The 24,568-nt window shown below is 45.5% G+C and overlaps 4 protein-coding genes across 5 annotated transcripts; 3 read left to right on the top strand and 1 right to left on the bottom strand.

Annotated features, from left to right (window-relative positions):
- The first annotated feature begins 322 nt into the window (after positions 1-322).
- Positions 323-3,057, top strand: LOC136457633 (uncharacterized). Its single transcript, XM_066457666.1, has 4 exons — positions 323-428; positions 635-785; positions 935-1,011; positions 2,285-3,057. Exons 1-4 carry the CDS (start codon positions 323-325, stop codon positions 2,875-2,877), a joined length of 927 nt encoding a protein of 308 aa, XP_066313763.1. The 3' UTR covers positions 2,878-3,057.
- A 781-nt stretch (positions 3,058-3,838) lies between these two features.
- LOC136529625 (pre-mRNA-processing protein 40C-like) lies at positions 3,839-16,275 on the top strand. 2 transcript variants are annotated; one of them, XM_066522730.1, is made up of 16 exons: positions 3,839-4,357; positions 6,642-6,788; positions 6,908-7,099; positions 7,219-7,852; positions 7,931-8,094; positions 8,209-8,246; positions 10,568-10,646; positions 10,771-11,232; positions 11,560-11,643; positions 12,467-12,607; positions 12,749-12,855; positions 12,958-13,069; positions 14,083-14,226; positions 14,310-14,456; positions 15,152-15,274; positions 15,797-16,275. In XM_066522730.1, exons 1-16 carry the CDS (start codon positions 3,914-3,916, stop codon positions 16,085-16,087), a joined length of 3,309 nt encoding a protein of 1,102 aa, XP_066378827.1. In that variant the 5' UTR covers positions 3,839-3,913; the 3' UTR covers positions 16,088-16,275. The 2 variants fall into 2 exon arrangements, with proteins under 2 accessions (XP_066378827.1, XP_066378888.1); XM_066522791.1 differs by having other exon boundaries at positions 3,921-4,357; positions 6,642-6,765.
- Positions 16,276-18,457: 2,182 nt separating this feature from the next.
- LOC136484988 (small ribosomal subunit protein mS86 (rPPR1)-like) lies at positions 18,458-20,194 on the top strand. Its single transcript, XM_066481942.1, has one exon. The coding sequence runs from the start codon at positions 18,508-18,510 to the stop codon at positions 19,822-19,824; it is 1,317 nt and encodes a 438-aa protein (XP_066338039.1). The 5' UTR covers positions 18,458-18,507; the 3' UTR covers positions 19,825-20,194.
- Positions 20,195-20,477: 283 nt separating this feature from the next.
- LOC136484975 (type III polyketide synthase A-like) lies at positions 20,478-22,113 on the bottom strand. The gene is made up of 2 exons (XM_066481934.1): positions 21,939-22,113; positions 20,478-21,451 (listed from the first exon to the last, which is right to left on the bottom strand). Exons 1-2 carry the CDS (start codon positions 22,060-22,062, stop codon positions 20,478-20,480), a joined length of 1,098 nt encoding a protein of 365 aa, XP_066338031.1. The 5' UTR covers positions 22,063-22,113.
- Between the last annotated feature and the right edge of the window lie 2,455 nt (positions 22,114-24,568).

The following is a 24,568-nucleotide window of genomic DNA, read 5'->3' as shown; positions in this document are numbered from 1 at the left end:
TCTTGTTGAACTTCAGGAACTACCACAACTGCAGACCTTGTATGCTTCTTGATGTCAGCATCCATCTCTCTGGCAATAATCTCAGGGCAACTTCCACATTTAATTGCATCACCATAACCTCCAGCAAGGTGCTATTTGAACCTACTGATTCCTGATGGAGTTATCTTCTTACAAAAAATACATTGCACACTGTCCTTCTTTGCAATATCTGGCCACCACCCATACTTCCATCTAGGGTCTCGAGATTTGGCCTTCTTCTTGGGATCTTTGGCTTCAGCAGCCATTTCTGGAGGTAGTTTTGCTATGGCCTTCTCAATAAGAGATGCAACATCTGGAGCAGCTGAGGATGCTTAACCAGCAACAGCTGAGCCTGAGGCAACTAAGGAGGCTGGAGCAGAACCAACTTCTCCTTGAACGGCTTCAGGCATGTACACTTCCACTGCACACTGCCGTTGTCGATCTAGATCTACACAAGTACACAGAGAAAGAGAGCATAAGCTTCAAGCACAGGTAGAGCATCAAGCTTGAACGAGGAGGTGATGACTTATGACTGACCTGAGGAGGAGGAACTCATCTTCGTTGTGCAGTCCTCCTACCTTGCACAGTTGGACCTGTGCACCTGCTGGATCTGCAGGCATGCGCGCCTGCAGCAGCAGCCACAAGGAAGAGGGAGGGCAGCTGGAAGGGAGGGAGGAGAGGGAGCAGCTGGGAACTGGAAGGGAGGAGAGGAGAGGGAGCTACAGAACTGCAGCAATGGAGGCGGCCGCTACTGCTAGACGGGAGAGGTGAGAGGAGTGAGTGTGTTCTGCTGACTTTTGAGGGAGTGAGAGGCTGAGGGAGTGAGGGGTAGGAAAGAAGAGAAACCCTAATGGGCTTGGGCCAAAATATAAGACAACTAGATATGCCTAACTCTGAGATACAGCCCACTCTCTAGCTGGACGCCCACACGGTCTGGACGGACGATTAATCGCGACTGGACGACGACTAATCGGACGTCCAATTTCCTGGACGGTATGGCCGAGTCGGAGGCCCCGGTCGAGTAGCTCCAACCGTCCGCTCCAACCGTCCAGGACGATTAGTCGTGATTAATCGGACGTCTTGAAAACATTGGTGGACAAACATCTTGTGACTGCATCTGTTCTACTTAAAATATTTGGATTTGCTTATAATTCTGTAATGTGTATTAGCTTACACTTTACAACACTATTGTTTCTTAGAAGTTGTGTTAATCTTCTCATACATGAAAGTTTTAAGTATCTACCTTGCCCATGTGCTGTTCACCTGTCCGGCATACCAGCCTAGTTTACCATTCTTATCTAGACTGGCACCTGCTTGGCTGTGGATTACCTTGTTCTAGAAGTTCCCCAAACCTGAGGTGCCACCACACTAACGAGGATTTGTGCTGTTTGGTTCAGTATATTTGCCCCGTCATCGATTCACAGCTCTAAGAGATCACATTGCTTCACGTTTGGTTGGGCCTAGTATATACTCTCTCTGTCCCTTTTTATCTGTCGTTCTCACTTCTCAAGAAGTCAAACGTACTTAATTTTGACTAAATATATAAAATAAAATATTAATATTTATAGTACATAATTAATATCATTACAAATGTTGTAAATATTTTCTACAAATTTAGTTAAAATTGAGAAAGTTTGATTAGCACAATTCCCACGACGACACTTAAATAGGGACGGAGGGAGTAATCTGTAACAGAGGGATCGGATATGGGATGTGCAACGCCGATGCCACCCACCTCCCAGCGTTACCTGATTATCTCCTGTTCTCTGCTCACAACTTTGTCCTCTCCACTCAGCTCGTGGATCGCCCCTACGCTTCGTGTGCTGCCAGCCTGTTTGTTCCCAGCCAACCTTTTACCTTTGTTGCTAGCCAAACACGATTAAGGAAATGCAAGATGTTAAAAATCGAACCAAACAAATTCCGTTTTGCCTTACACTGTGACGGTGACGGATTGCACTGCAACCTTATTGCATTAGCAGTACGACTCCCAGGACTAAACCAAACAGCACCATTAGTTGAATAGCTTTGCCCCTAAAGGCTTGTTATTGTGCGTCATCATCTATTTTATTTTGTGCGTAATCATTCATTTTGTTTTCTGAATTCTTGACATTGTTTTCCTAGTATACTTGAAAAATCAATAGTTTTAAAAAATGCCACATGCATACCAACGCCTGAATGAAGATACCTGACCATATTTTTTGTGTGCACTTGTCAGTATTAGTTGGTACATACATGTTCTGAAGCCTATTTTCTTCTTGGTACTCAGGATTTATGTGGAAGAAGAGAATGACAACACAGCACGATGCACCACAGGCAATTCAGTTTCAAGTCAGTGATAAAGGCAGCGGCAATGTTGGTTCTGAGTTATCAAGTCATCCAGATGTCGTTACAGGTTCCATCCTTACTGCCACTGAGAAGCTTGGGACCGCAGTTCCATTTGATAACGCCAAAGTGCTCATTGTGTCATCTGAGTCTCATGAAGGCTTTCATGGTTTGATCATCAACAAGCGATTAAGCTGGGGTGTCTTCAAGGATCTGGATAGCTCGATGGAGCCTATTAAGCATGCCCCAATTTTCTATGGTGGGCCTGTCGTGGTGCAAGGTTATCACCTTGTGAGCTTGTCAAGAGTAGCCTGGGAGGGGTCAATGCAAGTAATACCAGGCGTCTATTACGGGAACATAGTTGCCACAAGCCGGGTAGTCACACGGATCAAGTTGGGCGAGCAATCTGTCGAAGACCTGTGGTTCTTCCTAGGCTACTCGGGGTGGGGATACAGCCAACTTTTTGATGAACTATCTGAAGGAGCATGGCTTGTTAGTGGGAAGCCGATTGAGCATTTGGACTGGCCGAAGAGTTGAAAGGATTCTCTGGACCTCAGCTGTTTCTTTAGGAAAATGTTCAGTTCATCTTGCACATATCTGCCCACACTTCAACGTAACATTATACTGAGTTTCTTTAGAGACATAGCAGCACTGTGTTTTCATAGCATTTACACACCGTACTATGGTCACACATTTTTTATACATAGTATTTTTTTTAATAATGAAGCCTTCGTTTTCTCTGTTCTTCTCTTTGACTTCATCTTTTGTTTGAGATTTTATCGGAAGTTTTATTTCCTTCACAATCTTGAGACGATTTAAGATGCTACCTTCACAACTCGTACAAATGGCGCACGAGTTAAATTATATATAGTTTCTAATTTTTAGCTTTGTGAGATGGTTACTTCTTGAAACAACTCTCAGCTTTCTACCCCATCTCCATGTCATAAAGAAAGAAATTATTACGTGACATTGCATAAGACACCTATGAGCTTGCTAACATGTTCATTTATGTCAACTTTCTTCCCTACCTCCATATACCATAAAAGGATCTTATGTGACAGTGCTGGAGATGACTAAGACTCAATGTTTGGTTTGAGGAACCACTCCATGACTGTAACAGGGTGTTTGGTTTGAGGAACCACTCCATTCTATATGAGGTGGTGTATCATGATTCATGAGTTGATTTCTCAAATTTGGTGGAATGGCTTTATTCCTCGTACTAGTATCAATTATTTACTTACGAAAAACAAGGTGATGATGCATCATCTTATCCCATTCCAAAAAAAGTAAGGAATAAGTATAGATGATAAATTACCCATTCTTCAAACAAAACACCCTTTGTGGCGCCGTGTCCATCCAATGTGTATTCCGAGTCCTTTTTCTCCAAACCAGTTACAACCCAGCCCATTTCACTAAAGATTAGCCTGTATAACGGTCAGGCTACGGCCCACGGGCCAATTTGAAGAAATCCAACCCGTAACTCTCTTCCACCCGGTCTACCGCTGCTTTCTCTCGCGCGAGGCACGACGCTCATCGATTTCACAAAACCCTAGGCCCCAACTACCACCCAGACATGGCGACGCCGGCGTCGGCCGTCTCCGACGTGGGCGACCCACAGGTCGAAGAACCCTCTCAGGCTAAGGCAGCTGTCGTGGTGGAACCGGCGGCCGCCGCGGCGGAATTGGCAGGGGCATCCGATCCATCTACCGTCGCGGCGGCAGCCCCCGGAGATGCCTTGTCCGGCCCCGCGTCCGCCACCACTTCCGATCCTGCGGCGGCGCCTCCTCCCGCTTCTCCTGCCACGCCCACAGCGCCTCCTCCCGCTTCCCCTGCCCCGCCCGCAGCGTCAGGGCCGCCACGGCCGCAATTTGCAGGCTCTCTATCCTACATGGCGCCAGGGGCACCGTCTCCGTCGCCATCGCAGTCGCCAGCCTTTTCTTATATTGTACTGCCGAGGGCGCCACCAGCGCCGCAAGTTTGTGGCGGTGCAGCTTCACTACAACCATGCTCTTCTCCGGTAGGCATCCTTGGCATATTCACTGCTGCAGCTTATACGTTTAAGGTTTTCTTTTTCTCTGTTGAGTTTCTGTGTATGACCACATGTTAGTGTTGTAATTTTGTTTAGAATGAGAACGATGTTAGCTATTGCGACTGAACTCTACTGATTAGCTTTTATGATGAGCAGCGGCCTTCGGGCCAGTCACAATAGTTGATCATTTCTGTATGCAATTGCAAACCATGTAAAGTCATAAACCTCTCTTGTGTGTCCTATAGAAACCTTTCTATATTCATGGGAACTCCATGCTCATAAATTCACCCGTGAATTTGCTAGCTGAATTGTAACACAGTATTTTGGTTTCTATATGGAGCTGATGACGTAGTAGTGGACTATTGCCAATGCCTTTTTAGCTTAAAAAAATGAAAAATGGCAGGCTAACCCATGCTTTGGGTTAAGTCATTGCCTATTTAACTATATGTCGCATGGCTCATGCTATTATTTTAGCTTTGTGATTTTCTTGTCATGCTAAAATACTTTATTTTGATCGAATATGATAGATAGCAAGACCAGTTTGTTATTTCTGTTGTATGTGATTAGCTTGAGGAGTCTTTGCACAAGGAATTTTTGAATTCTTCAAATGCGTAGAGAGTAGAAACCTACCCAGACAGTGATAGCTTTGCATTATGTCACGTCTATACATGCTTCATAATCAAAATTGATTAAGGGAAAGCTGATAATGCAACTGACCTTCCACATCTCGCAGCCAATTTGACATTTTTTTTGCATAGTCTGCAAAATTGTATGTAGAAGAATAAGGCCCTGTTTGGCACATAGTCGTAGTAAATGGGGTCGAGACCCTGTTCTATCCAGTTGGGTTTGATGAGGGTCGGCGTCAGGATTCACGTAGGGTCACCACACTGTTGGTGCAGGGTCATCACACAGAACAAGAAGAGCAATACAAATCCCATTTTCTCACAAAGTAGATGAAGAAGCTTACACAGATCAAGGGTTTATTTCGAATTTCAATTTTTGACGAGAATCCATGATATCCAGATCAAGCTTGATGTTCTCCAGTGATGGGAGGAGAGGTGAGAATGGTGCTGCAGCAAAGGTTGAATGGGGATTGTGCAGCAGTGGTTTTAGGGGCGACGGAAAGGAATAAACGGGAGTACTTTGTTCTCATGGGCTGTTGTTTGAGGGGCGATGGGAGGTGGAGATGAAGGCAGTGCTACTGTTGAAGGACCCAAGAACAGATAACGATGTTGTTGCCTTGCCTCCGTGTGTGATGCATGCCCTGTATATGGGTTAGGGCAACTAGTGTTGGGCTGGTGGGCCAAATATATGGCTGTCCAGCTAATCCTTTCTTTTTTCTTCTCTTTCTTTTTTCCTTTTTAAACATGTGATTGATTTACCATTGGTCTGGTTACATATGAACATGTGCTTCAGTATAGCTCTTCATCCCCTGGCCATCAACCCAGATTGCTTGGGGTCATGTACCATGTTAGGAAGTATCATTCAAAGGAGCAGTCTCATCCCTTGATCTGATCGACCCAGAGTTGTGGTGACTATGGTTTCGCATACCTTGCGCAGATTCCGCTTATTGGAGATCCTAGCGAAAAACAAATTCTGCTTATTTAATTCATTTTCAGATCTGCTTATTGATAAGCTGCTGTGGAATCCTGCCATTTGTAAACAACAACAACAACAAAGCCTTTAAGTCCCAAACAAGTTGGGGTAGGCTAGAGTTGAAACCCAGCAGAAGCAATCAAGGTTCAGGCACGTGAATAGCTGTCTTCCAAGCACTCCTATCTAAGGCTAAGTCTTTGGGTATATTCCATCCTTTCAAGTCTCCTTTTATTGCCTCTACCCAAGTCAACTTCGGTCTTCCTCTGCCTCTCTTCACGTTACTATCCTGACTTAGGATTCCACTATGCACCGGTGCCTCTGGAGGTCTCCGTTGGACATGTCCAAACCATCTCAACCGGTGTTGGACAAGCTTTTCTTCAATTGGTGCTACCCCTAATCTATCACGTATATCATCGTTCCGAACTCGATCCCTTCTTGTATGACCGCAAATCCAATGCAACATACGCATTTGTAAAACAGAGCCTAATACAAAATTAGGATACTGACATCCCAAATTTACTATTCCGTGTGGAAGCACAATATTTATGGTAAAATAGGATGCAATGATGGAAATTACAGACAAGTCAACTTAATCCACAGTGCTCAATTTGGATTATTTACCTAATGTTGGCATTACCACTTATGTATGTCTCATGAGCTTTTTTCCCCTTTCCAGGCTCTTACGGTTGCTCCTATGCCTGCGTCAGCTCTTCAGCCACCAGCCCCAGGGCAATATTTTGGGAACAGACCTTCTTTTTCATATAACGTTGTTTCGCATGCTAATGCTAGATTGCCTACTGGTCAGCAGTTTCAACTTGACACTGTAATTTCTCATGGCTTTATTATCATTACCATTGTTCTATATACATTTTTTAATCTTAAGCTTGTGACCTGATCCTATTATCTGATGCACTAACACTTAATATATTTTTGCTTACACAGGGAGCAAATCTTGCTGGTCAAATTTCTAGATTTGTTCCACCAGGTTCCTTGCAGCCTCCCACCCCTGGGCACATAACTCGCCCTAGTACAGCATTCCCAGGATCTATGGCACCAAATCCTCCTGGATCTATTCAGTTGCCTTTTTCAGTGCCAAGGCCATCCAGTATTCCTTGTGGTGCTAGTGCACAACAGGTGCAGTCACAAGCCTCCCAATTTCCATTAAGCACTATGCACCCTCTTTTTTATTTGTATGTTTGAATCTTGGGATTGGAGTAAAGCATTGCTAACTTAATGATTTTTATTACATATAGGGCAACTCGGACATTAATAATTTGAAATCAGATGGCCCAAGTGCATCAGAGGTTACCCCCCATGCCATGCAGTTATCTACTGGCATGCCATCAAATTCTCCTTCAACAATTGCAAGTGCTTCCGGAAATCCTTCAATCCCTATTCAAACGCTAACAAATTCGTCAGTGCCACCTCGCCCTGAGGTATTTGGAGCCAGACCATCTGTCCCTGGACAACCTTCTGCAATCGTCTCTAATCCAACAAGTCTCCTTGGGAGGCCTATAGTTCCATCTGCCGCTCCTTTGCCCCAAACAACGCCACCAATTGCAACCCAAGGTGTTACTCCACAGAATTCTCAACCACCATTTTATTCATCCTATCCTTCAGGACCTGCTATTGTCCCACCTCAACCTTTATGGCCACATCCTCATCCTCCACAGCCTACTGGATTTCAGCAACCTCCCTTCCAGTCCTATCCAGCTGCTCCTGTAGGATCTCTTGGCAGGCCAATAGTTGGGGTTTCTGCTGTGAATGCGGCCTTTGCCAATGTGCAACCACCTGGTGTGTCAACTGGTGGGGATCGGAAAATACAAGCATCAACAAATCCAGGATCTGAACAGTCCACTCATGCTTCAACTGAGCCAGATTCTACAGGCAACGTTTTCACTGGATTTGATATCTGGTCTTGTTTTTTTATTTTAACTATTATATTGATAATGTTTAATGCTGCAGGACATGAAGGTCAAGTCAATGAACGGCTTGAGGACAATAGAAATACTGGAGTTCAGGATTCAGATGCATGGTCTGCTCACAAAACTGAAACTGGTGTTGTATATTATTACAATGCTTTGACAGGAGAATCGACTTACCAGAAACCAACTGGTTTTAAGGGGGAGGTAGTTGCACAGAGGGATAGCTTTATCAAGTAATATGACTTCATTCTAGTTTGAGGACATGACAATTTACTATCACGATTGAACTAATCTTTTTTTTTAATGTTTTTGCTGCAGCTGGAGAAGGTTGCAACACAACCAGTTCCAGTTTCTTGGTATGTCTGAAAGTCCCATGTTTATACTGAACTATGTTTGTCTGATTTGCAAGTATTTTCTTGAAGTTAATTTGTCCCAATTTATTCTCTATGGAGTTCTTGAAGGCACACACAATCATGAATGATGCCATGATTTCTGAATTCTGATTGCCTCTGCGTTAACTGAAAAGTTGTAAAGACATTTGTTTACATGAATAGGAAGTCTCTAAAGCAATGATTCATTTTAGACTAACAGTTTGCCAGCTATGGATTATGATAGGAACCTGATCACTATTCTAAAATGAGGGCTGTTGGAGCCTCAGAATTCTTATGCCTTGCCATGCTGCTTAGCCACATTGTTTTTGTTGTGCTTTAAATTGGTGTTATGAAGACCTGACTTTTGCTGAGTTACCTGAACCCTTTGGTCTTTTTTAATTTGAACATGCTGCTAACATTTAGTGCTGTATTCCACTACTTTGCATGTTTAATACTCCCTCCGTTCCAAATTATAAGTCGCAAAATGGATAAACCAAAAAAGTCAAAAGGGCGTACCCAGTGCAGAGAGCTCCCGCTCTGTGCGGGGTCTGGGGAAGGGTGTCAGTGGCAAGCCTTACCCTCACCTGTGCAATGCGAGGAGACCGCGACTCGAACCCGGGACCTTCCGGTCCCCAGACCCCGCGCAGAGCGGGAGCTCTCTGCACTGGGTACACCCTTTTGACTTTTTTGGTTTATCTATTTTGCTATGTATCTAGACATATTATTTATCTAGATACATAGAAAAATGGATGTACCAAAAAAGTCAAAGCGACTTATAATTTGGAACGGAGGAAGTAGTCTTTTTAGTTAGACATGAAGAAAACTCTAGGCACAGAAAGATCCAGTTTGCTTATCAATGGTGCAGTCATAATGGTGATCTTAAATGCTATTGTATGATAGATCGTTTAGCAATTTTTATTGCAAAATTACTAGCTAAAAGTATGCACGAGATCAATGTTTTTGAGGCGCCGCGCCTTCACAACGCCTAGGCGTTTGTGGCGGACGCCTAGGCGACGCCATACACATATTGTACTCGCTGCGGCGCCCAACCCCCTTCACAACGCCTAGGCGTTTGTGGCGGACGCCTAGGCGACGCCATACACATATTGTATACCTCGTTTGTTGCCAATTCTTGAGCCCATGTTCCTTAGGAAAAGAGCAAATTTGCACACCTAAGGGAGCGCTACTAATCAGTAACATACTAATCAAAGCAAGTGTATACTAATCAAAGAAAGACCTGTTGCTGTAGCAACGGTAAACTAATCAAAGCAAGTGTATACTAATCAAATCCATGTTGCTGTAGCAGTGTATGTGGCAGTCCAAGCACAAGCAGACATTAGTATATGTGAGTAACACTAAAGAAAGACGGCTCAGTAATATAAAAGCAGAGCACAAGCAAGGCGCACGCAGCATGAGCAAAAGCAGAGCATGAGGCATTAAATACTACAATACTCAGAGCAGAGACGGGATACCAGGCACCAGGCCGGGTCATAACAGGCGGAGGGAATAGAGAGGAGGCAGGGGAATACCAGGCGGAACAGAGAGGAACAGAGAGAAGGCAGGGGCATACTAGGCTGACGGCAGATGGCCGGCGGAGGTGGAGACACGAGATGAACGGGCAGCTGTGGACAGGCGGACGGCCGATGGAGGCAGACAGTCACGACGGACGCGCAAATGCGGATGGCCGATGCCTGCAGCGGCAGAGATGCTGGAGCGGCTCCACGGCAGGTGCGGACGACCAAGCAGAGATGCAGGGGCGGCTCCTCGGAAGGGGCGGCTGGCCGGTGAACTCGAGTTGTCGAGCAGAGGAGCAGCAAAGCGGAGCTCAAGGTCCACCCACCGCCTTCTCTCTCTCCCCTTGCCCGCACTTGCGGTAAATGCCTCGCGCGGTAGATTTCTCGTGCGAAGAGCTTATCTAGGTCACAGTTCCCGCGCCAGGGGCGGACGCGCGGTCGATTTTCCGTGGGCCGCGGTCATTTTCGCACCCTTCCCCCGCGGCGTGGAAGCGTGGTCGATTTCGCGCCCTTCCCTCGCTAATTAGCATCTGGCGTCCATGGCGGGGGTGTAGGCGTCCGTCCGACGCCTTTCTACGCCTAGGCGACGCCAAATTCGATTAAGCGGATGCCATATGAGTGTAGGTCGTGGCGCCCTCGACGCCCAGAGCCTCTGCCACGCCACGAGATTCAGTATCCTTTTTTAATTGCTCTTTTTATCTGATGAATGCATCCTGGCTTGTCATCTATATTCGTTTATGTTCACGAATATAATGCGACATGGAATCTGAATTTAATCTGAATCTCTGCTAGGGACAAATTGGCTGGTACTGACTGGAGCATAGTAACTACAAGTGATGGAAAGAAATATTATTATGATAACAAACAAAAGGTAAGATCTAGACCATGGCTTAATAGCTCAGCAACATTCAACATATAATAATGGGGTTGCATTGGTCTTTTGGTATCTCATGAGTTTATGTATGTCTTATTGCTGTACGCTGACTTGCTTATAGGTTAGCAGCTGGCAACTTCCGCCAGAGGTGTGTGAGATCCTCAAGAATGCGGAATCTGGTTCCTTAAAAGAAGGTTCAACTTCAGTGCAGGATGCTGCTACTATAGAGAATAAGGGAGTAATAAGCATTGATGCAAGTGCTCCTGCCATACAGACAGGTGGCCGTGATTCGTTGCCACTTCGGCAAACAGTTGCCCCTGCATCGCCATCTGCATTGGATTTAATAAAGAAGAAATTGCAGGATGCTGGTGCTTCCAGTGCGCCTTCAGCTCTGGCTACATCTGCTGCTTCTGAATTGAATGGATCCAGACCAGCTGATGCTGCACTTAAGGGGCAGCAAGTGGCGAATAATGGTGAGAAATCAAAAGATAACAATGGCGATGTGAATATGTCTGATTCGTCTTCAGATTCAGATGATGAGGAACATGGACCAAGTAAAGAGGACTGCATTCGTCAGTTTAAGGTGGTTTTTGTGACATTTCTCTGGATCTTAGTGTAGATACTTTGAGGGGTTCATTGCTTCTCAATGGGTTCTTTTGCTATGCTGCCCCATACCTTCTGTTATCTATATTCTTTTCTTGAATAGAGATGATCATTCAAATAGTGAACTTGATGTTTTCTCATTTTGTTGGGTCTGATACCATAGACTTGTGTCTTTTCTGAGATAATATTGTACTATTTGTATATTTCTAGTTGGAGAATTGAAATAGCTAATGAAAACTGTATAGTTACTTTTTTTTATTACCGTAGATGAATATACCATGACATGCATGTGTGTTAAATTTCACAGGAGATGCTAAAGGAACGAGGAGTTGCGCCATTTTCAAAGTGGGAGAAGGAACTTCCAAAAATAGTGTTCGACCCACGCTTTAAGGTTTGCTAAAGTTTGTATTTTAATCTTGCCTGCGAATCTCCTGCTGCTGTCTGACTTGATTAGCACTTAAATTAGATGCATCTTCCCCTATGAAGAAACTTACATAATGAAAACTGAGTGCTGCAGTTGCTTTTTTGAAGAAGGAAGTTGTTTATGGATTTCTGTAGTATTAGTTTATGGATTTCTACTCCTTTTGAAGTAGTGGTGAAATTGTTGTTCACAGAAGCAATAGGTAATTGTTTGGTTAAAACTTTAAACAATGTACTGAATTCTGCATAACTGAATGTTATTTTTGGGAAAGCACAACTATGCTCCTATGTGTTGATCTTCTTTTAATTGAGTCTAGAACTTCTGCAAATTGTCTTCTTTTTGTGCTAAACTGAGGCTCAATTTTAGTACATCAAACGTATAACAAGAATAATTGAGCAATTAAGAGATAAATTATACTGAAGAACTAATGATTTTAAGTATTCTTTTGTGCATTCAAATCATAGTATGTATTTTTTTTTTTGAAAAATAAAGCATAGTACGATTTCATTCTTACAAAGCGGTAATTTTCTCTATAAAAACTCGACCTGCGGGGGGTATGACGGCCCTCGGGTTTTTCCCTTTAAGAAGATCTTCTCACACAGATCGAGAAAACCCCTGAACCCCCGCCCCTAGCCTGACGCAGTGGTACCGTAACCCTGTGAGAACCGGGCCGGGGCCAAACTGCGCTTTGGCACCTGGGGGCGGGCGAGGGGATTTTTTTAACCTCAGCCTGAAATTAAGAAACAGCTGTGACTACTGATTAACTCCAAAAGATATTTTGTTCCTTTTATAGGCTATTCCTAGTCACTCAACAAGGCGGGCTATATTTGACCACTATGTTCGCACACGTGCTGAAGAGGAGCGGAAAGAGAAAAGAGCTGCCCTGAAGGCTGCAGTAGAGGCGTATAAAGAATTACTTGAAGAAGCATCTGAGGTCTGTTATTGATACTTTGATTTTTTTTCCTGTAAACTAACTTGGCCATGTAATGATGGTGAAATGGCTTGCCTATAAATGTTACAAGATTATTGGATTCATAAGTGATAAAGTGTCATGCCATCTTAATATATGTTGCAGGACATCAACCAGAAAACATACTACCAGGAATTCAAAAGAAAATGGGGTGCTGATCCAAGGTTTGAAGCCTTGGATCGAAAGGAAAGGGAGATGCTCTTCAATGAGAAGTATGGCCAACCACTTTCCTGAACAAATGATTTTGAATTTCTTCTTTGAAATCAAATTGATGAACCATGTGTAAACATAATGCACTGTCAACTTTTGAGCAGGGTGAAGGCTGTTCAAGAAAAAGTCCAATCAATGCGCAAAGCTGTCATTGCTGATTTCAAATCAATGCTTCGAGAAAGTAAAGATATAACTTCAACTTGCCGTTGGGCAAAAGTAAGTATTTTGTCTCATTTCACTGAACATAGCTACTGCAATAACAAAGCCTTTAGTACCAAAGAAGTTGGGGTAGGCTAGAGCCTAGAGATGAAACTCAACAAGAGCCATGTTGCAAAAAACCGTGGTATTAAACTAATCACAGTAATTTAATAGTATTTATTTATAATATAGAAGTAAATAAATCGAAGTCTAGCTTATGGTTCTGGCATGTGGATTGTTAATTTTCCACATACATACTACTATCCAAACTCCAAAGATAATTCTTTGTATACATTGCACTCCTTGCTCTTAGGATTGCATCCTAAATTTATTCATGTAATTTCGATGCAACCAATCCATCTGACCCATCACATATTGACACTAGCAGATTATAATCTTATAGCTCTGTGATTCCATTGATGCACGTATCAGCTTTCGGTTCTTTTATCTTCTATTCCTGTTAGCAGGGATTAACACATAATCTTTTGAGATCCAAGTTAAGTCCTGAACTTGACATTTGTGTGCATAACTTGAAAATTAACTGAATTCTTCTTAGACTGACGTATCAAGTCAACAGCTGCCTTTAACCTAGGGAGGTGTTCTGTCCAGTAACTAGCATACACTGATCTACTGGTGACTGTTAGTATATCTGTTCTCAAGGTCCTGTTATCAATCTATCATCTGAATAACTTCACTAAAGTATGATCGCCTGTTTTGGTATGATAGTTTTGTCTGAGTTACATGTGGTCTGATCTTGTCATCCTGAATTCCTGATGTTCACATTTATGAATGCTCTTTATATCAGTAAGTTTTACAGTCATGGGCCAGTCGTGGCCCTGAAACAGCTCCTCCCATTTAGCATGTCATAAATAAATCTATAACTTGTGGTTATTTGCAACATCTAGTTAAATGCCTTTTTTTAAAGGGAATCACTAATAGTAATAATAATGTACCGATATTGTTCGATGTAAGTTTTGAGTTGTTTTTCTGTTCATGAATCAATGTTCATGTTCATACTCCGAATCATGTAGGTGAAAGAAAATTTCCGCAGCGATCCAAGGTACAAAGCCATGAAGCATGAAGAAAGGGAGACTATATTTAATGAATACATAGTGGAACTGAAATCTGCTGAACAGGAAGCAGAACAAGCTGCCAAGGCCAAAGTGGATGAGCAAGTTGGTCAACTTAACTGATAAACTTTATTCCTTTATTTACTATGTATAGATATAGATTTACATGTACTTTGGTATATATCCAGGCCAAGTTAAAGGAGAGGGAACGTGAAACACGTAAAAGGAAAGAAAGAGAAGAACAGGAAATGGAAAGAGTAAAAATGAAGATCCGTAGAAAAGAGTCTGTGTCATCATACCAAGCTTTACTTGTTGAAATGATAAAGGATCCCAAGGTGATTTGAGTTGCATGTTAAATTCTTTAACTGAGCATTCTTCAAATTCTCAGTATCTGTTAATGAAGCACTTATTGACTGTCTTTCATTGTTCAACAAAAGATTGTAATTCCATTTATAGTTCCCTCCATTGGTGAGTTTCTTTGCTATGACTGGCTTCAGTTGGCCAGTTGCTACTAGATGAACGAGTGCCATTTCATAATATAGGAGATATTTGCCTAGTGTTGTGTCCAATCGAAAGCAAATTTCGATGTGACTAGCCTGTTGGAATTGGCATTGGAAAGAAAGAAAAGCTACGAGAGTTGTATGGAGATAGAGAAAGAGAGATGTTGCCAACCATAAAGCCCTACCTTTTCCTGAGACCTATGAATCCATGGTTCTGCTTGAAAGGAATAATAATATGAACAGGCGTTAGCTGGTTTCTGGTGGTGTGTTTGTTTTTGGAAATCTGAATGCTGGATCTCTCCCAAAATCATCACATGTTACTGGTGAGAACTATGTAGTATGCTGCTGTAGATAGGATGGGTCGTCACTTCTCTGGTCTTGTTTGCTTGCATTAATTTTTGAACCTAGTTTATTCTTTTTTTCCTGGCTTTAACTGACATTGTTTTGCTGTACCTGCTATATTTAACTTCACATTGGCAAGTTGGTAATTATGCATTGTACAATTTAACAATTTACATTTTTTTCTGTAGGCATCATGGACCGAATCCAAACCGAAACTTGAAAAAGATCCGCAAGGTCGTGCTCGAAATCCTGACTTAGGCCGAGGTGATGCAGAAAAGTTGTTTCGTGACCATGTCAAGGACCTATATGAGGTAAACCCAAATGTTATAAATGCCTGTAGCTACTGAACTAAGAATTTGAAATTACTCTCGTACCGTGGCTGTTTGTTCACTGAGGTTTGCTTTGTCATTGAGATTTTGCTTTGTGGTTTCTGTTCTGTTCCAACCAATTCCTTTAGGCTCTAAATTGTTTTTTGTTATGCACACATTTTAGCTGTTAAAGCCTTACTTGTGGTCTTGTGGACACAGCCACTGCCTGGGCACTAGGCACACAACCTGTGTATCAGCAAAAACAACCGGCTACTTTTGTCAATAAATCAGCTAAAGGCAAATATTCAAATTTACAGTGACTTTTGTGTTGCTATTGGCACATACTCAATAGGCAGTACGCATGAATTTGATTGCATATTTTTGTTTGACATTGTAGCCTTGAATGCTTGAGTAGTCTTGGTACTTATAAATAACTCATTAAGCAGCTGCTGTAGGATCTCCATTGTAATGCATTTCACAATTCTTCCTGGATGCTTACCATTTTGACCCTTTGACTTCCCTCAGCGGTGTGTACGTGATTTCCGGGCACTTCTATCTGAGGTTATCACTCCAGAGGTAGCAGCTCGGACAACAGATGAGGGGAAGACGGCAATCAACTCTTGGAGTGAAGCAAAAGGTCTTCTAAGATCTGATGTAAGGTACAGCAAGCTGGCGAGTAAAGACAGGGAGTCTATTTGGCGGCGCTATGCTGATGACTTGACGAGGAAACTCAGGCAATCAGACACGAAGGAGAAGGACAAGTCCCATACAGATGGGAAACAACCTAGGTCCTCTGATCGGCCTAGGCGGAGGTAGCTTGTAGTTGTAGTAACAGCCGCTTGTACTTCCTAGTTGCTACTCCTATATTTCTTACCGTTGATAGTTAAGGGCCTGCTTACACTCATCTGCAACATTGAATAGTCACTGACTCACTGCCACTTTCGATACTGAGTTTCCATGTTATAGGTTTTGCTTTGCAAATCTATTTCCCGTTCTGGAGCAGATCATATATTGTTGCAATATGAGTTGACCTTGCACTTGACGAGTTACATTTTTTTCTCCCACGCCGTTGCCAGCTTCTGGACCCTGGGTATCTTGTTATGGGATCTATGTTTTTCTGTATTCAGGTTGCGATCTACTTGCAGCGTTCTCTTGTAACACATTTGACTGGAACATCTCATCGAAATTTTTTTATTTTTTAGCCTTTTTTTTTTTTGAAAACTTTTCACAGATATGACCCTGGAGGTAAGATTTTAAAATCTAGACCCTTAGCTCGGCGTCATCGTTGCTGGCGCCGAGCTTACACGTGGCGCCAAGCTCTTGGGCTCGAAGCAGACGTGGTGGTGATATGGCAGGCAGCTCGCGCGTCAGTAACCTTACGCCGAGCTCGGCGCCGTAGATCTTGACGTCGAGCTCGATCTCCGCATTCGTACAGAGGAGGTTTCTCGAGTTGTCTAACTGCGGCTAGGTGCTTTTCCTTAGCCGTCATTGGCGGGGGGTTACGGGAGTGGAACCCACTGCTTGAAGTGCTCACGTGGATGTCTTCCTCTAAACCAATCGTCGAAAAGGAGGTACTTAGGGTCAAACTTGTCTGTACCGTCGATCCACTGAAAGAAAAAGCAACTCTCATGGTCCTACACAGTAGGATTCCAACAAAATATTAGTAGCATACTTACACAAATAAAGAAAAAAGAGATAGTGGAAATAATTTCTTACATTAAAACGACTGCATGTGTAGAAGCAACGCGCCGCTGTGTCCAGATATTTCGATTGAAACACGTGGGCCGGGAAACCACAGTCACAGTTAAGGACAGGGAGGTCAGGAGGGACAGGGGCATCCCGTTTTCGCCAAAACTCATCCCGATACATTTCTTGCATCTAACAAAACGGATGTAATTTAATAAACAAAAATCAAAACATCACAATTTAATGTCAATGAGAACCATAACTACAATACAACCAATTTCGTTCTAAGAACCGAAATCAATTAACATTAAACCCTAAACCTAGGGTTTTCAATGTTATGCACCACAATGAACCTATAACATAACAACATGCGCTGCGGTTACCTAGGTATAATACAAATATTAAAAATTGTATGAAACTCTAAGTAATGACGATTCTTAGGTTCAAAAATCCGACTAATATATACCGAATCGATGCGAAAAAAACTAGAAGGGAAGCGAGGATACCTTGCTCTCGAAGATCTACGGATCAAATCAAAGTTTCCAAGGTCCAATATGCCGATTCGTAAGGTAGGGCGAAGTGGGGAGAGAAAAAGCCCGAAATGGAGGAGAAAGAAGAGGAAGAAGGCTCGGACAGGAAGGTTGGGGTCGGAGTTAAAACACCACATCGGCGCCAAGCTCAACGCCAAGATCTACGGCGTCGAGCTGCCTGCCATGTCACCGCCACGTCTGCTTCGAGCCCAAGAGCTCGGCGCCACGCTGACGCCAGAACGTGTAAGCTCGGCGCCAGCAACGATGACGCCGAGCTAAGGGTCCAGATTTTAAAATCTTACATCTGGAAGCATATTTGTGATTTTTTTTTAAAAAAGCTAAAAAATAAAAAATTCGGAACATCTCAATATTTCGACTGAAGAAACAAAGTATGTCTAGTGCAGTACCGGACCAAGTTGCCTCTCCCAGGCGCCAGGCCTCAAGCCTATCATCTCTCTTTCAAACTTCAAACCGAAAAACTTTATTAAAAACAAAAAACAAAATCAAATCGTCATATGCAGTTTGAAACAAAGATTTGTCAACTTCTACTGAAAAAAGTTTGGTGGAACTCTGGGCAGCTTCGGCACCCGTTCCTTATCGCTTTTCTTTCTCCTCAATAATCTAGGAGACGGTGAAACCACTAATTTTTGCTTCACCATCTTTAGCTTCTATAAATGCTGTAACAAAGAGCGAGAGTCATCTGGAGCCAAGTTAAATAGGGCTCTAAGGTTTATATGAAAAATAAATTTCTTTCCTCTTAATGAAATAAGCGTGATCCAAGCGTGTTTGTGAAAAAAATATAAAAATAAATTAATTTATAATATGATTTCTGCGAAATGATACTACTATTCGATCATGGACGACAACAGCTTTCCCTTCTCTCGCTTTCCGTTACAAACCCTAACGCTACACTGATACAGTATTACAGTGTGAGTGAGAAAGGAAAGAAGAAAAGGAAGTAGGCCCTTAAGGCCCAAACCCTGCCAAACCCCGTATCAGCGTAGTCCCCGGTTCCCCACCATGACGTCCCTCCTCCGCCGCCGCCGCCACGCTGCGCACCCACGCGCCGCCGCCGCGGCCTGCGCTCCCCTCCTCCGCGCCTTCTCCGCGCTCCCCGACGTCGATCCCTCGGCGTCCTCCACCGCAACCCCTACCCCGGCCGCGCCCACCTCCACCTCCGCCCGCGCCCCCGTGCTCGACCTCCAGCTCGCCGTGCGCGCCGAGTCTGACCCAGCCCGCATCCACTCCCTCGTCGCCTCCGCGCTCTCCAGCGATGACTTCCAGCGCCTCCACACCTCGCGCCAGCTCTTTTCGCTGGCCACCTCCCGCCTGACCCGCCTCCGCCGCCCCGACCTCGCCGCCTCGCTCCTCGACCTCCTCCTTGCCTCCGCCCCGCCCTCCCCGGGCCTCCTTGCGCGGGCGCTCTCCCTCTACCCGGGACCCGACGACGCGCTCCGGGCCTTCTCCTCGTCTCCCCCCGCCGCCCGCTCCGACGTCTCCCTCTCGGCGCTCCTTTCGGCGTTTCTCCGCGCCGGCCGCCTCGATGACATCAAGTCCACCATTTCCCTGGCGGAGTCCTCGCACGGAATCGCGCCCGGCCGCGCCTCCCACAATGTGCTCCTCCACGCGATGGTCAAGAACTCTGAGCTAGCTGCTGCCCGGAAGCTGCTCGACGAAATGGCCAACAAGAAGTTGAAGCACCGCCCTGCGCCAGACATCATATCCTACAACACTGTCCTCGCCGGTTACTCCGTGCAGGACGATGAGGAGGGGTTTGAGAAGCTTTTGAAGGAGATCAGCTTGAACAACCTGGAGCCAAATGTTGTCACCTACAACTGCCGGATACAGTGGTTCTCCAAGAAAGGCGAGACAGTCAAGGGGGAGGAGCTGCTTGATGTGATGGAATCAAAGGGGGTAGCGCCGAATTACCTTACCTACAATGCTCTCGTGCAGGGGTACTGCAAGGAGGGAAATGTTGGGGCAGCGATGCGTGTGTTCAAGAGGATGAAGGTGATGAAGAGGCGGGAGGGAAGAAGTGACTTGGGTGTTTCCGCGCATTCGCAGGTATATGTGGTGCTGTTTAGGAGTTTGGTGGAGAAAGAGAAGCTTGATGACGCGTTGTGGATTTGTAAGAGCTGCTTTGCAATGAAGGCAGCACCACCGTTTGAGGCTGTTAAGGGTTTGGTCGAGGGTTTGGTGAAGGCAGGCAGGTCAACAGAGGCCAAGGATGTTGTTGCCAAGATGGAGTTTCTTGTGAAAGGCGATGCTAAACTTGCTTGGGGGAAGGTTGTTGGTGAACTCTCTTTCGAAGAGGGACCGTCAAATTCGAATCCATGATTTGCTAGAGGCATCTGCGTTACTTTGATTCATGCATTTTGGACTTTGAATGATGATGGCGAAGAAGATAGGCTTTCAACGTGGGATCCAATGTTGCCTTCTTGTTGTCGCTGGACTGTATTTCGCAAGGTCCGTGGTTAGATCAGGATGTAATGGATGCCCCCTTTACTGTAAGAACTTGCTCAATTTTGTGTCTTTCAATAATACTTGAAATGATGTTAAAGTTTAACATTTGTCGAAGTGCTTAGGAGATCATGATAGATGATACATCTACTATCTATCATTGTAACATGTTTTTGTTGTAATGTGTGTTTGATGCCACATCACATAATTACTCTGCTTTTCCTTTGAGAATATGATAGTTGCATTGTAATTAGTGCACTCATGCATACAATCAGTATTGAAGTAATCCTGCAATCAGCGCATAGTACAGTGGAACAACAGGCTGTATAGTGCCTTATTTCTACAATGTCTAGGAAGCAAACTCAAGCACCTTACACTGTTTGATAGAGAAACACATAAATACAGTAAAATGCTAGCGATGTACTATGTGGTGCACAGCTGCCACCAAGACATCTATGCTCTTTATGCGATGTTTCTGTGTATATATAATTAATCTTCATGCTTGCCATGTAAATCTTCCCACCATTATATTAGCTTGTGAAGGTTTTCTTAACACCTCGGACTAGCAGTCCTTCAAAGGTGATGCCTGGGCCAAAAGCCAAGATCAATCCCCACTCTTCACTTATTGCCCCTTTCTTTAACTCGTCCCTCAAGTACTCCAGCACATAGAAGATTGTATTGCTGCTCACGTTTCCATAGTTCTTCAAGGCTTTTCTGCTAATCTTGAGCTTCTCTGGCTGAAGTTCAAGGCAGAACTCAAGCCTGTTCAATATTGCTGGTCCGCCAGGATGCACAGCCCAAAATACATCATTGAAATCCTTTATCCCTACCTGGTTCATGAGAGTCCTGCAGAAACCTTCTATGTGGCTTTCAATCTTCTCGGGCAAATCACGCCTTAGTTTAAAATTAATTCCTTCCTCTGCGATCTTGCCATCAATTACCTTATCAGTCCCAGGTAGGAACTCTTGCGTGGAGAACTCAAGCTCTAAGAAAGGATCTTCTGCTGGTGCCATGGGGCCTGCTCCTATAATCACAGCTAAGGCACCATCACCAAACAGGGCAGCACCAACAAGGTCATAAGGACGGTCATAACTTGGTGGCCGGAAGCCTAGCACAGTGGTCTCAGCAGCTGTTATTAGGACACGGCTCCCTGGGTTGTTCTCAGCAATGTCCTTGGCAGTGCGGAGGGCAGCAGCACCACCGGAGCAACCAAGGAAGAGAAGGGAAGTGCGCAAGGTGTTTGGACTAAGGCCAAGGCGTGCAGCCAGGTGAAGGTCGCCCCCTGGGAGACGAAGCTCACTGGATGAGATGTAGATGAGGTGGGTAATATCAGCTGCAGGGCGGCCCCAGTCGTCAAGGGCAGCATGAGCTGCGGCAGCACCAAGGTCGATCACCGCGGCATTGCAAATGTCAAGGCGTGGTGTCAGTGTTGGAGTCCCCTCCATCTTCAGCTCTGGGTGCTTGTCCAGTAGCTCCTTGGACATAACAGTGTACCTTGTCCTCACTGTAGTGGTCGTGCCTGGAAAAGAAAATCATTTGGGCAATACTCATCTGTTCATCGGAGGTAAATCAAATCATCACATAAATACTGAAGGCTATATATATGGTGATCTTATACTCATAATTCTTATTCAGTGAGCCAGGCAGCCCTAAACAGGATGCAAAAAGTGAACTAAATCAGCATCATATGGATTTTCTTAGAGCAACAGTTCACTGAATTTGTGTGCCCGTGTTTTTTTTTTCTTTTATAAGGAATTGTATTGTATTTTTTCTTCTTCGTGCTAGTTCCATTTTCCACTTTGCAATAGACAATTATATGATCAGGTAATAATATTTAAACATCATGATCCTGTGACAACTGAACGTTGTTGTTTAGACCATAGATCTTTATGACGAGAGCTAATCTGCATTTGTCGACTTAAAATTCTAAACGTGAAGATAAAATGAATTTACAAAACAGCAAGTGTGATGAAATAACGAAGCAAGTTTACAAAGGCGCTCAAGCTTGGCCCTGGTGGCGGGATCGTCGCAGCTGCTGTCTTGGAGGTAGCTCTCCACAACCTTCTCCTGAGGCAGAACTTGGTCAGGGAAGCCCTTGCCCAAGGCGAGCAGCATCGCCTTGCCCCTGGAGCTCTGGCTCCTGCCATTGACGCCCGTGCTGCCACTGCCCGTCGTCATTGTCACCGCACTGGCGCTCCTTGGTCTACCTTTCTGTTTCTAGTGCTGTACTGCTGCTGTGATTTTTCTTGTGCGGCGAGGCCATGGCAGCAACATCTTGGGCGCTTTAATAGGCGGCGTGGTTGGGTTTGTTTGGTTTCGGTTGTGCAGGAGACTAGGGCCTCTTTGGCAGGGCTCCGGCGGCTCCGGCTCCCGCACCTGTCGGCCGCTCAGGGGCCGATAGGTGCCAGGGGAGCCGGAGCCGGTTTATGTGAGAGAGGAAAGGAGGAGAGAGAAAAACGGCTCCGATGAACAATAACCGGGCGTCGGCCTCGGGCGGCTGACAGGCCGGAGCCGGAGCCCTGCCAAAGAGGTTAGGCATGAGCGAAAACATGGTAGGTCGCGGGCTGGTCGTCTCGTTCCCCCTTCTTTCCTGGGGGAGATGGTTCATTCTTTCCACCCCTTCTTTGGTTTGCCCAGTATTTTTGCCCATCCAGCTGGTGTGATCTTTATTACTTGTCCTTGTATGATCTTACCGTACGTGTGAGGGTGATGCTAGAAAATACTTTCCCTTTGTAATGCCGTTTACATGTGGTCGTGTGGTTGATGCTGAAACCTGTGGGTAGGTGCATGCTCTATGTTGCAGATGTTTCTTTTAGCGCAATGTGGCAGGTGTGCCGTTGCATTTCATATAGAAGGAATTGAGCGTATGTACGAAGGTCTCAGCCGTCGGAACTGATCTATGAGAAATGACGAGAAGTAAAAAGAAACCAAAACTGGAAAGCAAATGTCCTGTTCGTCAGGTGGCCCTTACGTGCTCGCACCAGATCAGTCAGCTACTCAGCTGAGCGGCTCGATCGCGCAGTCCTATCGGATCGGAACACAAGTACGCAACGCCCCACGGATCCGATCGCCCAGCTCAGAATGTGGTTGCGTTGCGTGACGTCCATGCCTCGCCGGCGTGTTAGGCTGACGAGACTGGCAGCTCGCGGCGCATGGAGAATGTAGGCTGCCAAAGCAAAAGCTGCCCCGCGAACCGTGGAACCGGGCGCTGTTGTGTGCGCGATGGTGCCCACTGGCCAGCAGGAAGGCCGACGCCGGACGAGATCAGGAGAGCCTCCAGAATATGGAAAAGCGATCAACGGTGGTCTAGAGTATCTCCAACAGCTCCCTAATACCATCCGTCGTCCTTATAAACCTGTTATATTGAAGGTGATAAGACAATTTCATTGCTCCAACAGCTCCCAATAGCTCTCTTTTTTTATTAAAAAAAACTCCCACCTTCCATCGAATAAAGGGGCAGTTGCATCTCCCCGATAGCCTAGGGCCTACCATAACTGCCATCTTCTTCCCGGTTCGCATCTTCTTCCCCGTTCGCAGCTTCCAGGACGGTGGCTGGAGCTCGTCCACCAAGCTCTCAGGGAATCAGCTCGCCGGACAGATCCCCGCCTCCCTCGCGCGACGGGCCCGACGCTAGCTGCCTGTGTTTCTCCGATCTTGTTTCTCTGTGAGGATGCCTGTGTTTGGATAAGTCTTTGTACATGTCGTTAAAAACGGATCACAACGATAAAAACAATTAGAAATGATTTGACTTAAGGTAAATCTTAGGAATGTAGGTATTAGGGAGCAACCTAAAGAAAAGACTTAGACTTCCTTTGTAATGTGATCTATTTTCTGTGTTTTTCCCGTTTCCATGACATTCGTGCACACTAAGACTTCCTTTGCAATGCGAGAACGGGACGACTAGCGCCCGAAAGTCCAGGACGCAGCATCCATCCGAACGTAGCTCCCACACCCGCGTCCGACGTATAAATGTCCATGCAACCCGAGGCACGGCGACCTGGCACGAAGCCCGCAATTTTGGCCCGGCTCAAGCACGGCACGGCCCGATGGACAGCGGACCCGGGCTGGCTCGGCCCGGGGCAACAGGCTGTGCCTGGGCTGCTACTCAGGCCCGCGGGTTGGCACGGCACGGCCTGACTTTTAGAGGTCGGCCCGGCAGCAGCCCGAGGCTCCCCCCATCCCCAGTCCCCCACACCCCACGGCCCAGCGGCAAAGCGGCTCAGCCGGCCAGCCCCAACGGCTGCCCGCCTGCACCCACCACCGCGTATATAAGCCACGGCCGTGGCGCTCTCCCTCACTCCGAACCCTAACCCTAAATCATTTCCACTCCCACCGCCGCGCCGCTCTCGCCTCGCTCTCACCTCGACGTCTCTTCTGCTAGCGTCTGACCTCCCCGACCCTGACTTCGGTGACCTCGATCCGCCTGCCGCCGACGAGCTGCTCCTACCTGATCCCCTCCCTCTCTGCCTCTCCCTTCTCCCTATCTCCCCTCTAGATATCTCGGTGATTATGTGAGTTCGTTGTCCCCATCTGTCCCTCCTCCGCCGCTCACCGTCCTTGCTAACTGGTGTGTCTTCTTCTCTGGGTGGCCCTCGTCTTCTTCGGCACCGGGCTCCGGTTG

This window comes from Miscanthus floridulus, chromosome 1 (assembly GCF_019320115.1).
Source record: "Miscanthus floridulus cultivar M001 chromosome 1, ASM1932011v1, whole genome shotgun sequence".
NCBI lineage: Eukaryota > Viridiplantae > Streptophyta > Magnoliopsida > Poales > Poaceae > Miscanthus > Miscanthus floridulus.
The sequence above is the reverse complement of the archived record's forward strand: the minus strand, read 5'-3'. Positions and strand labels throughout refer to the sequence as shown.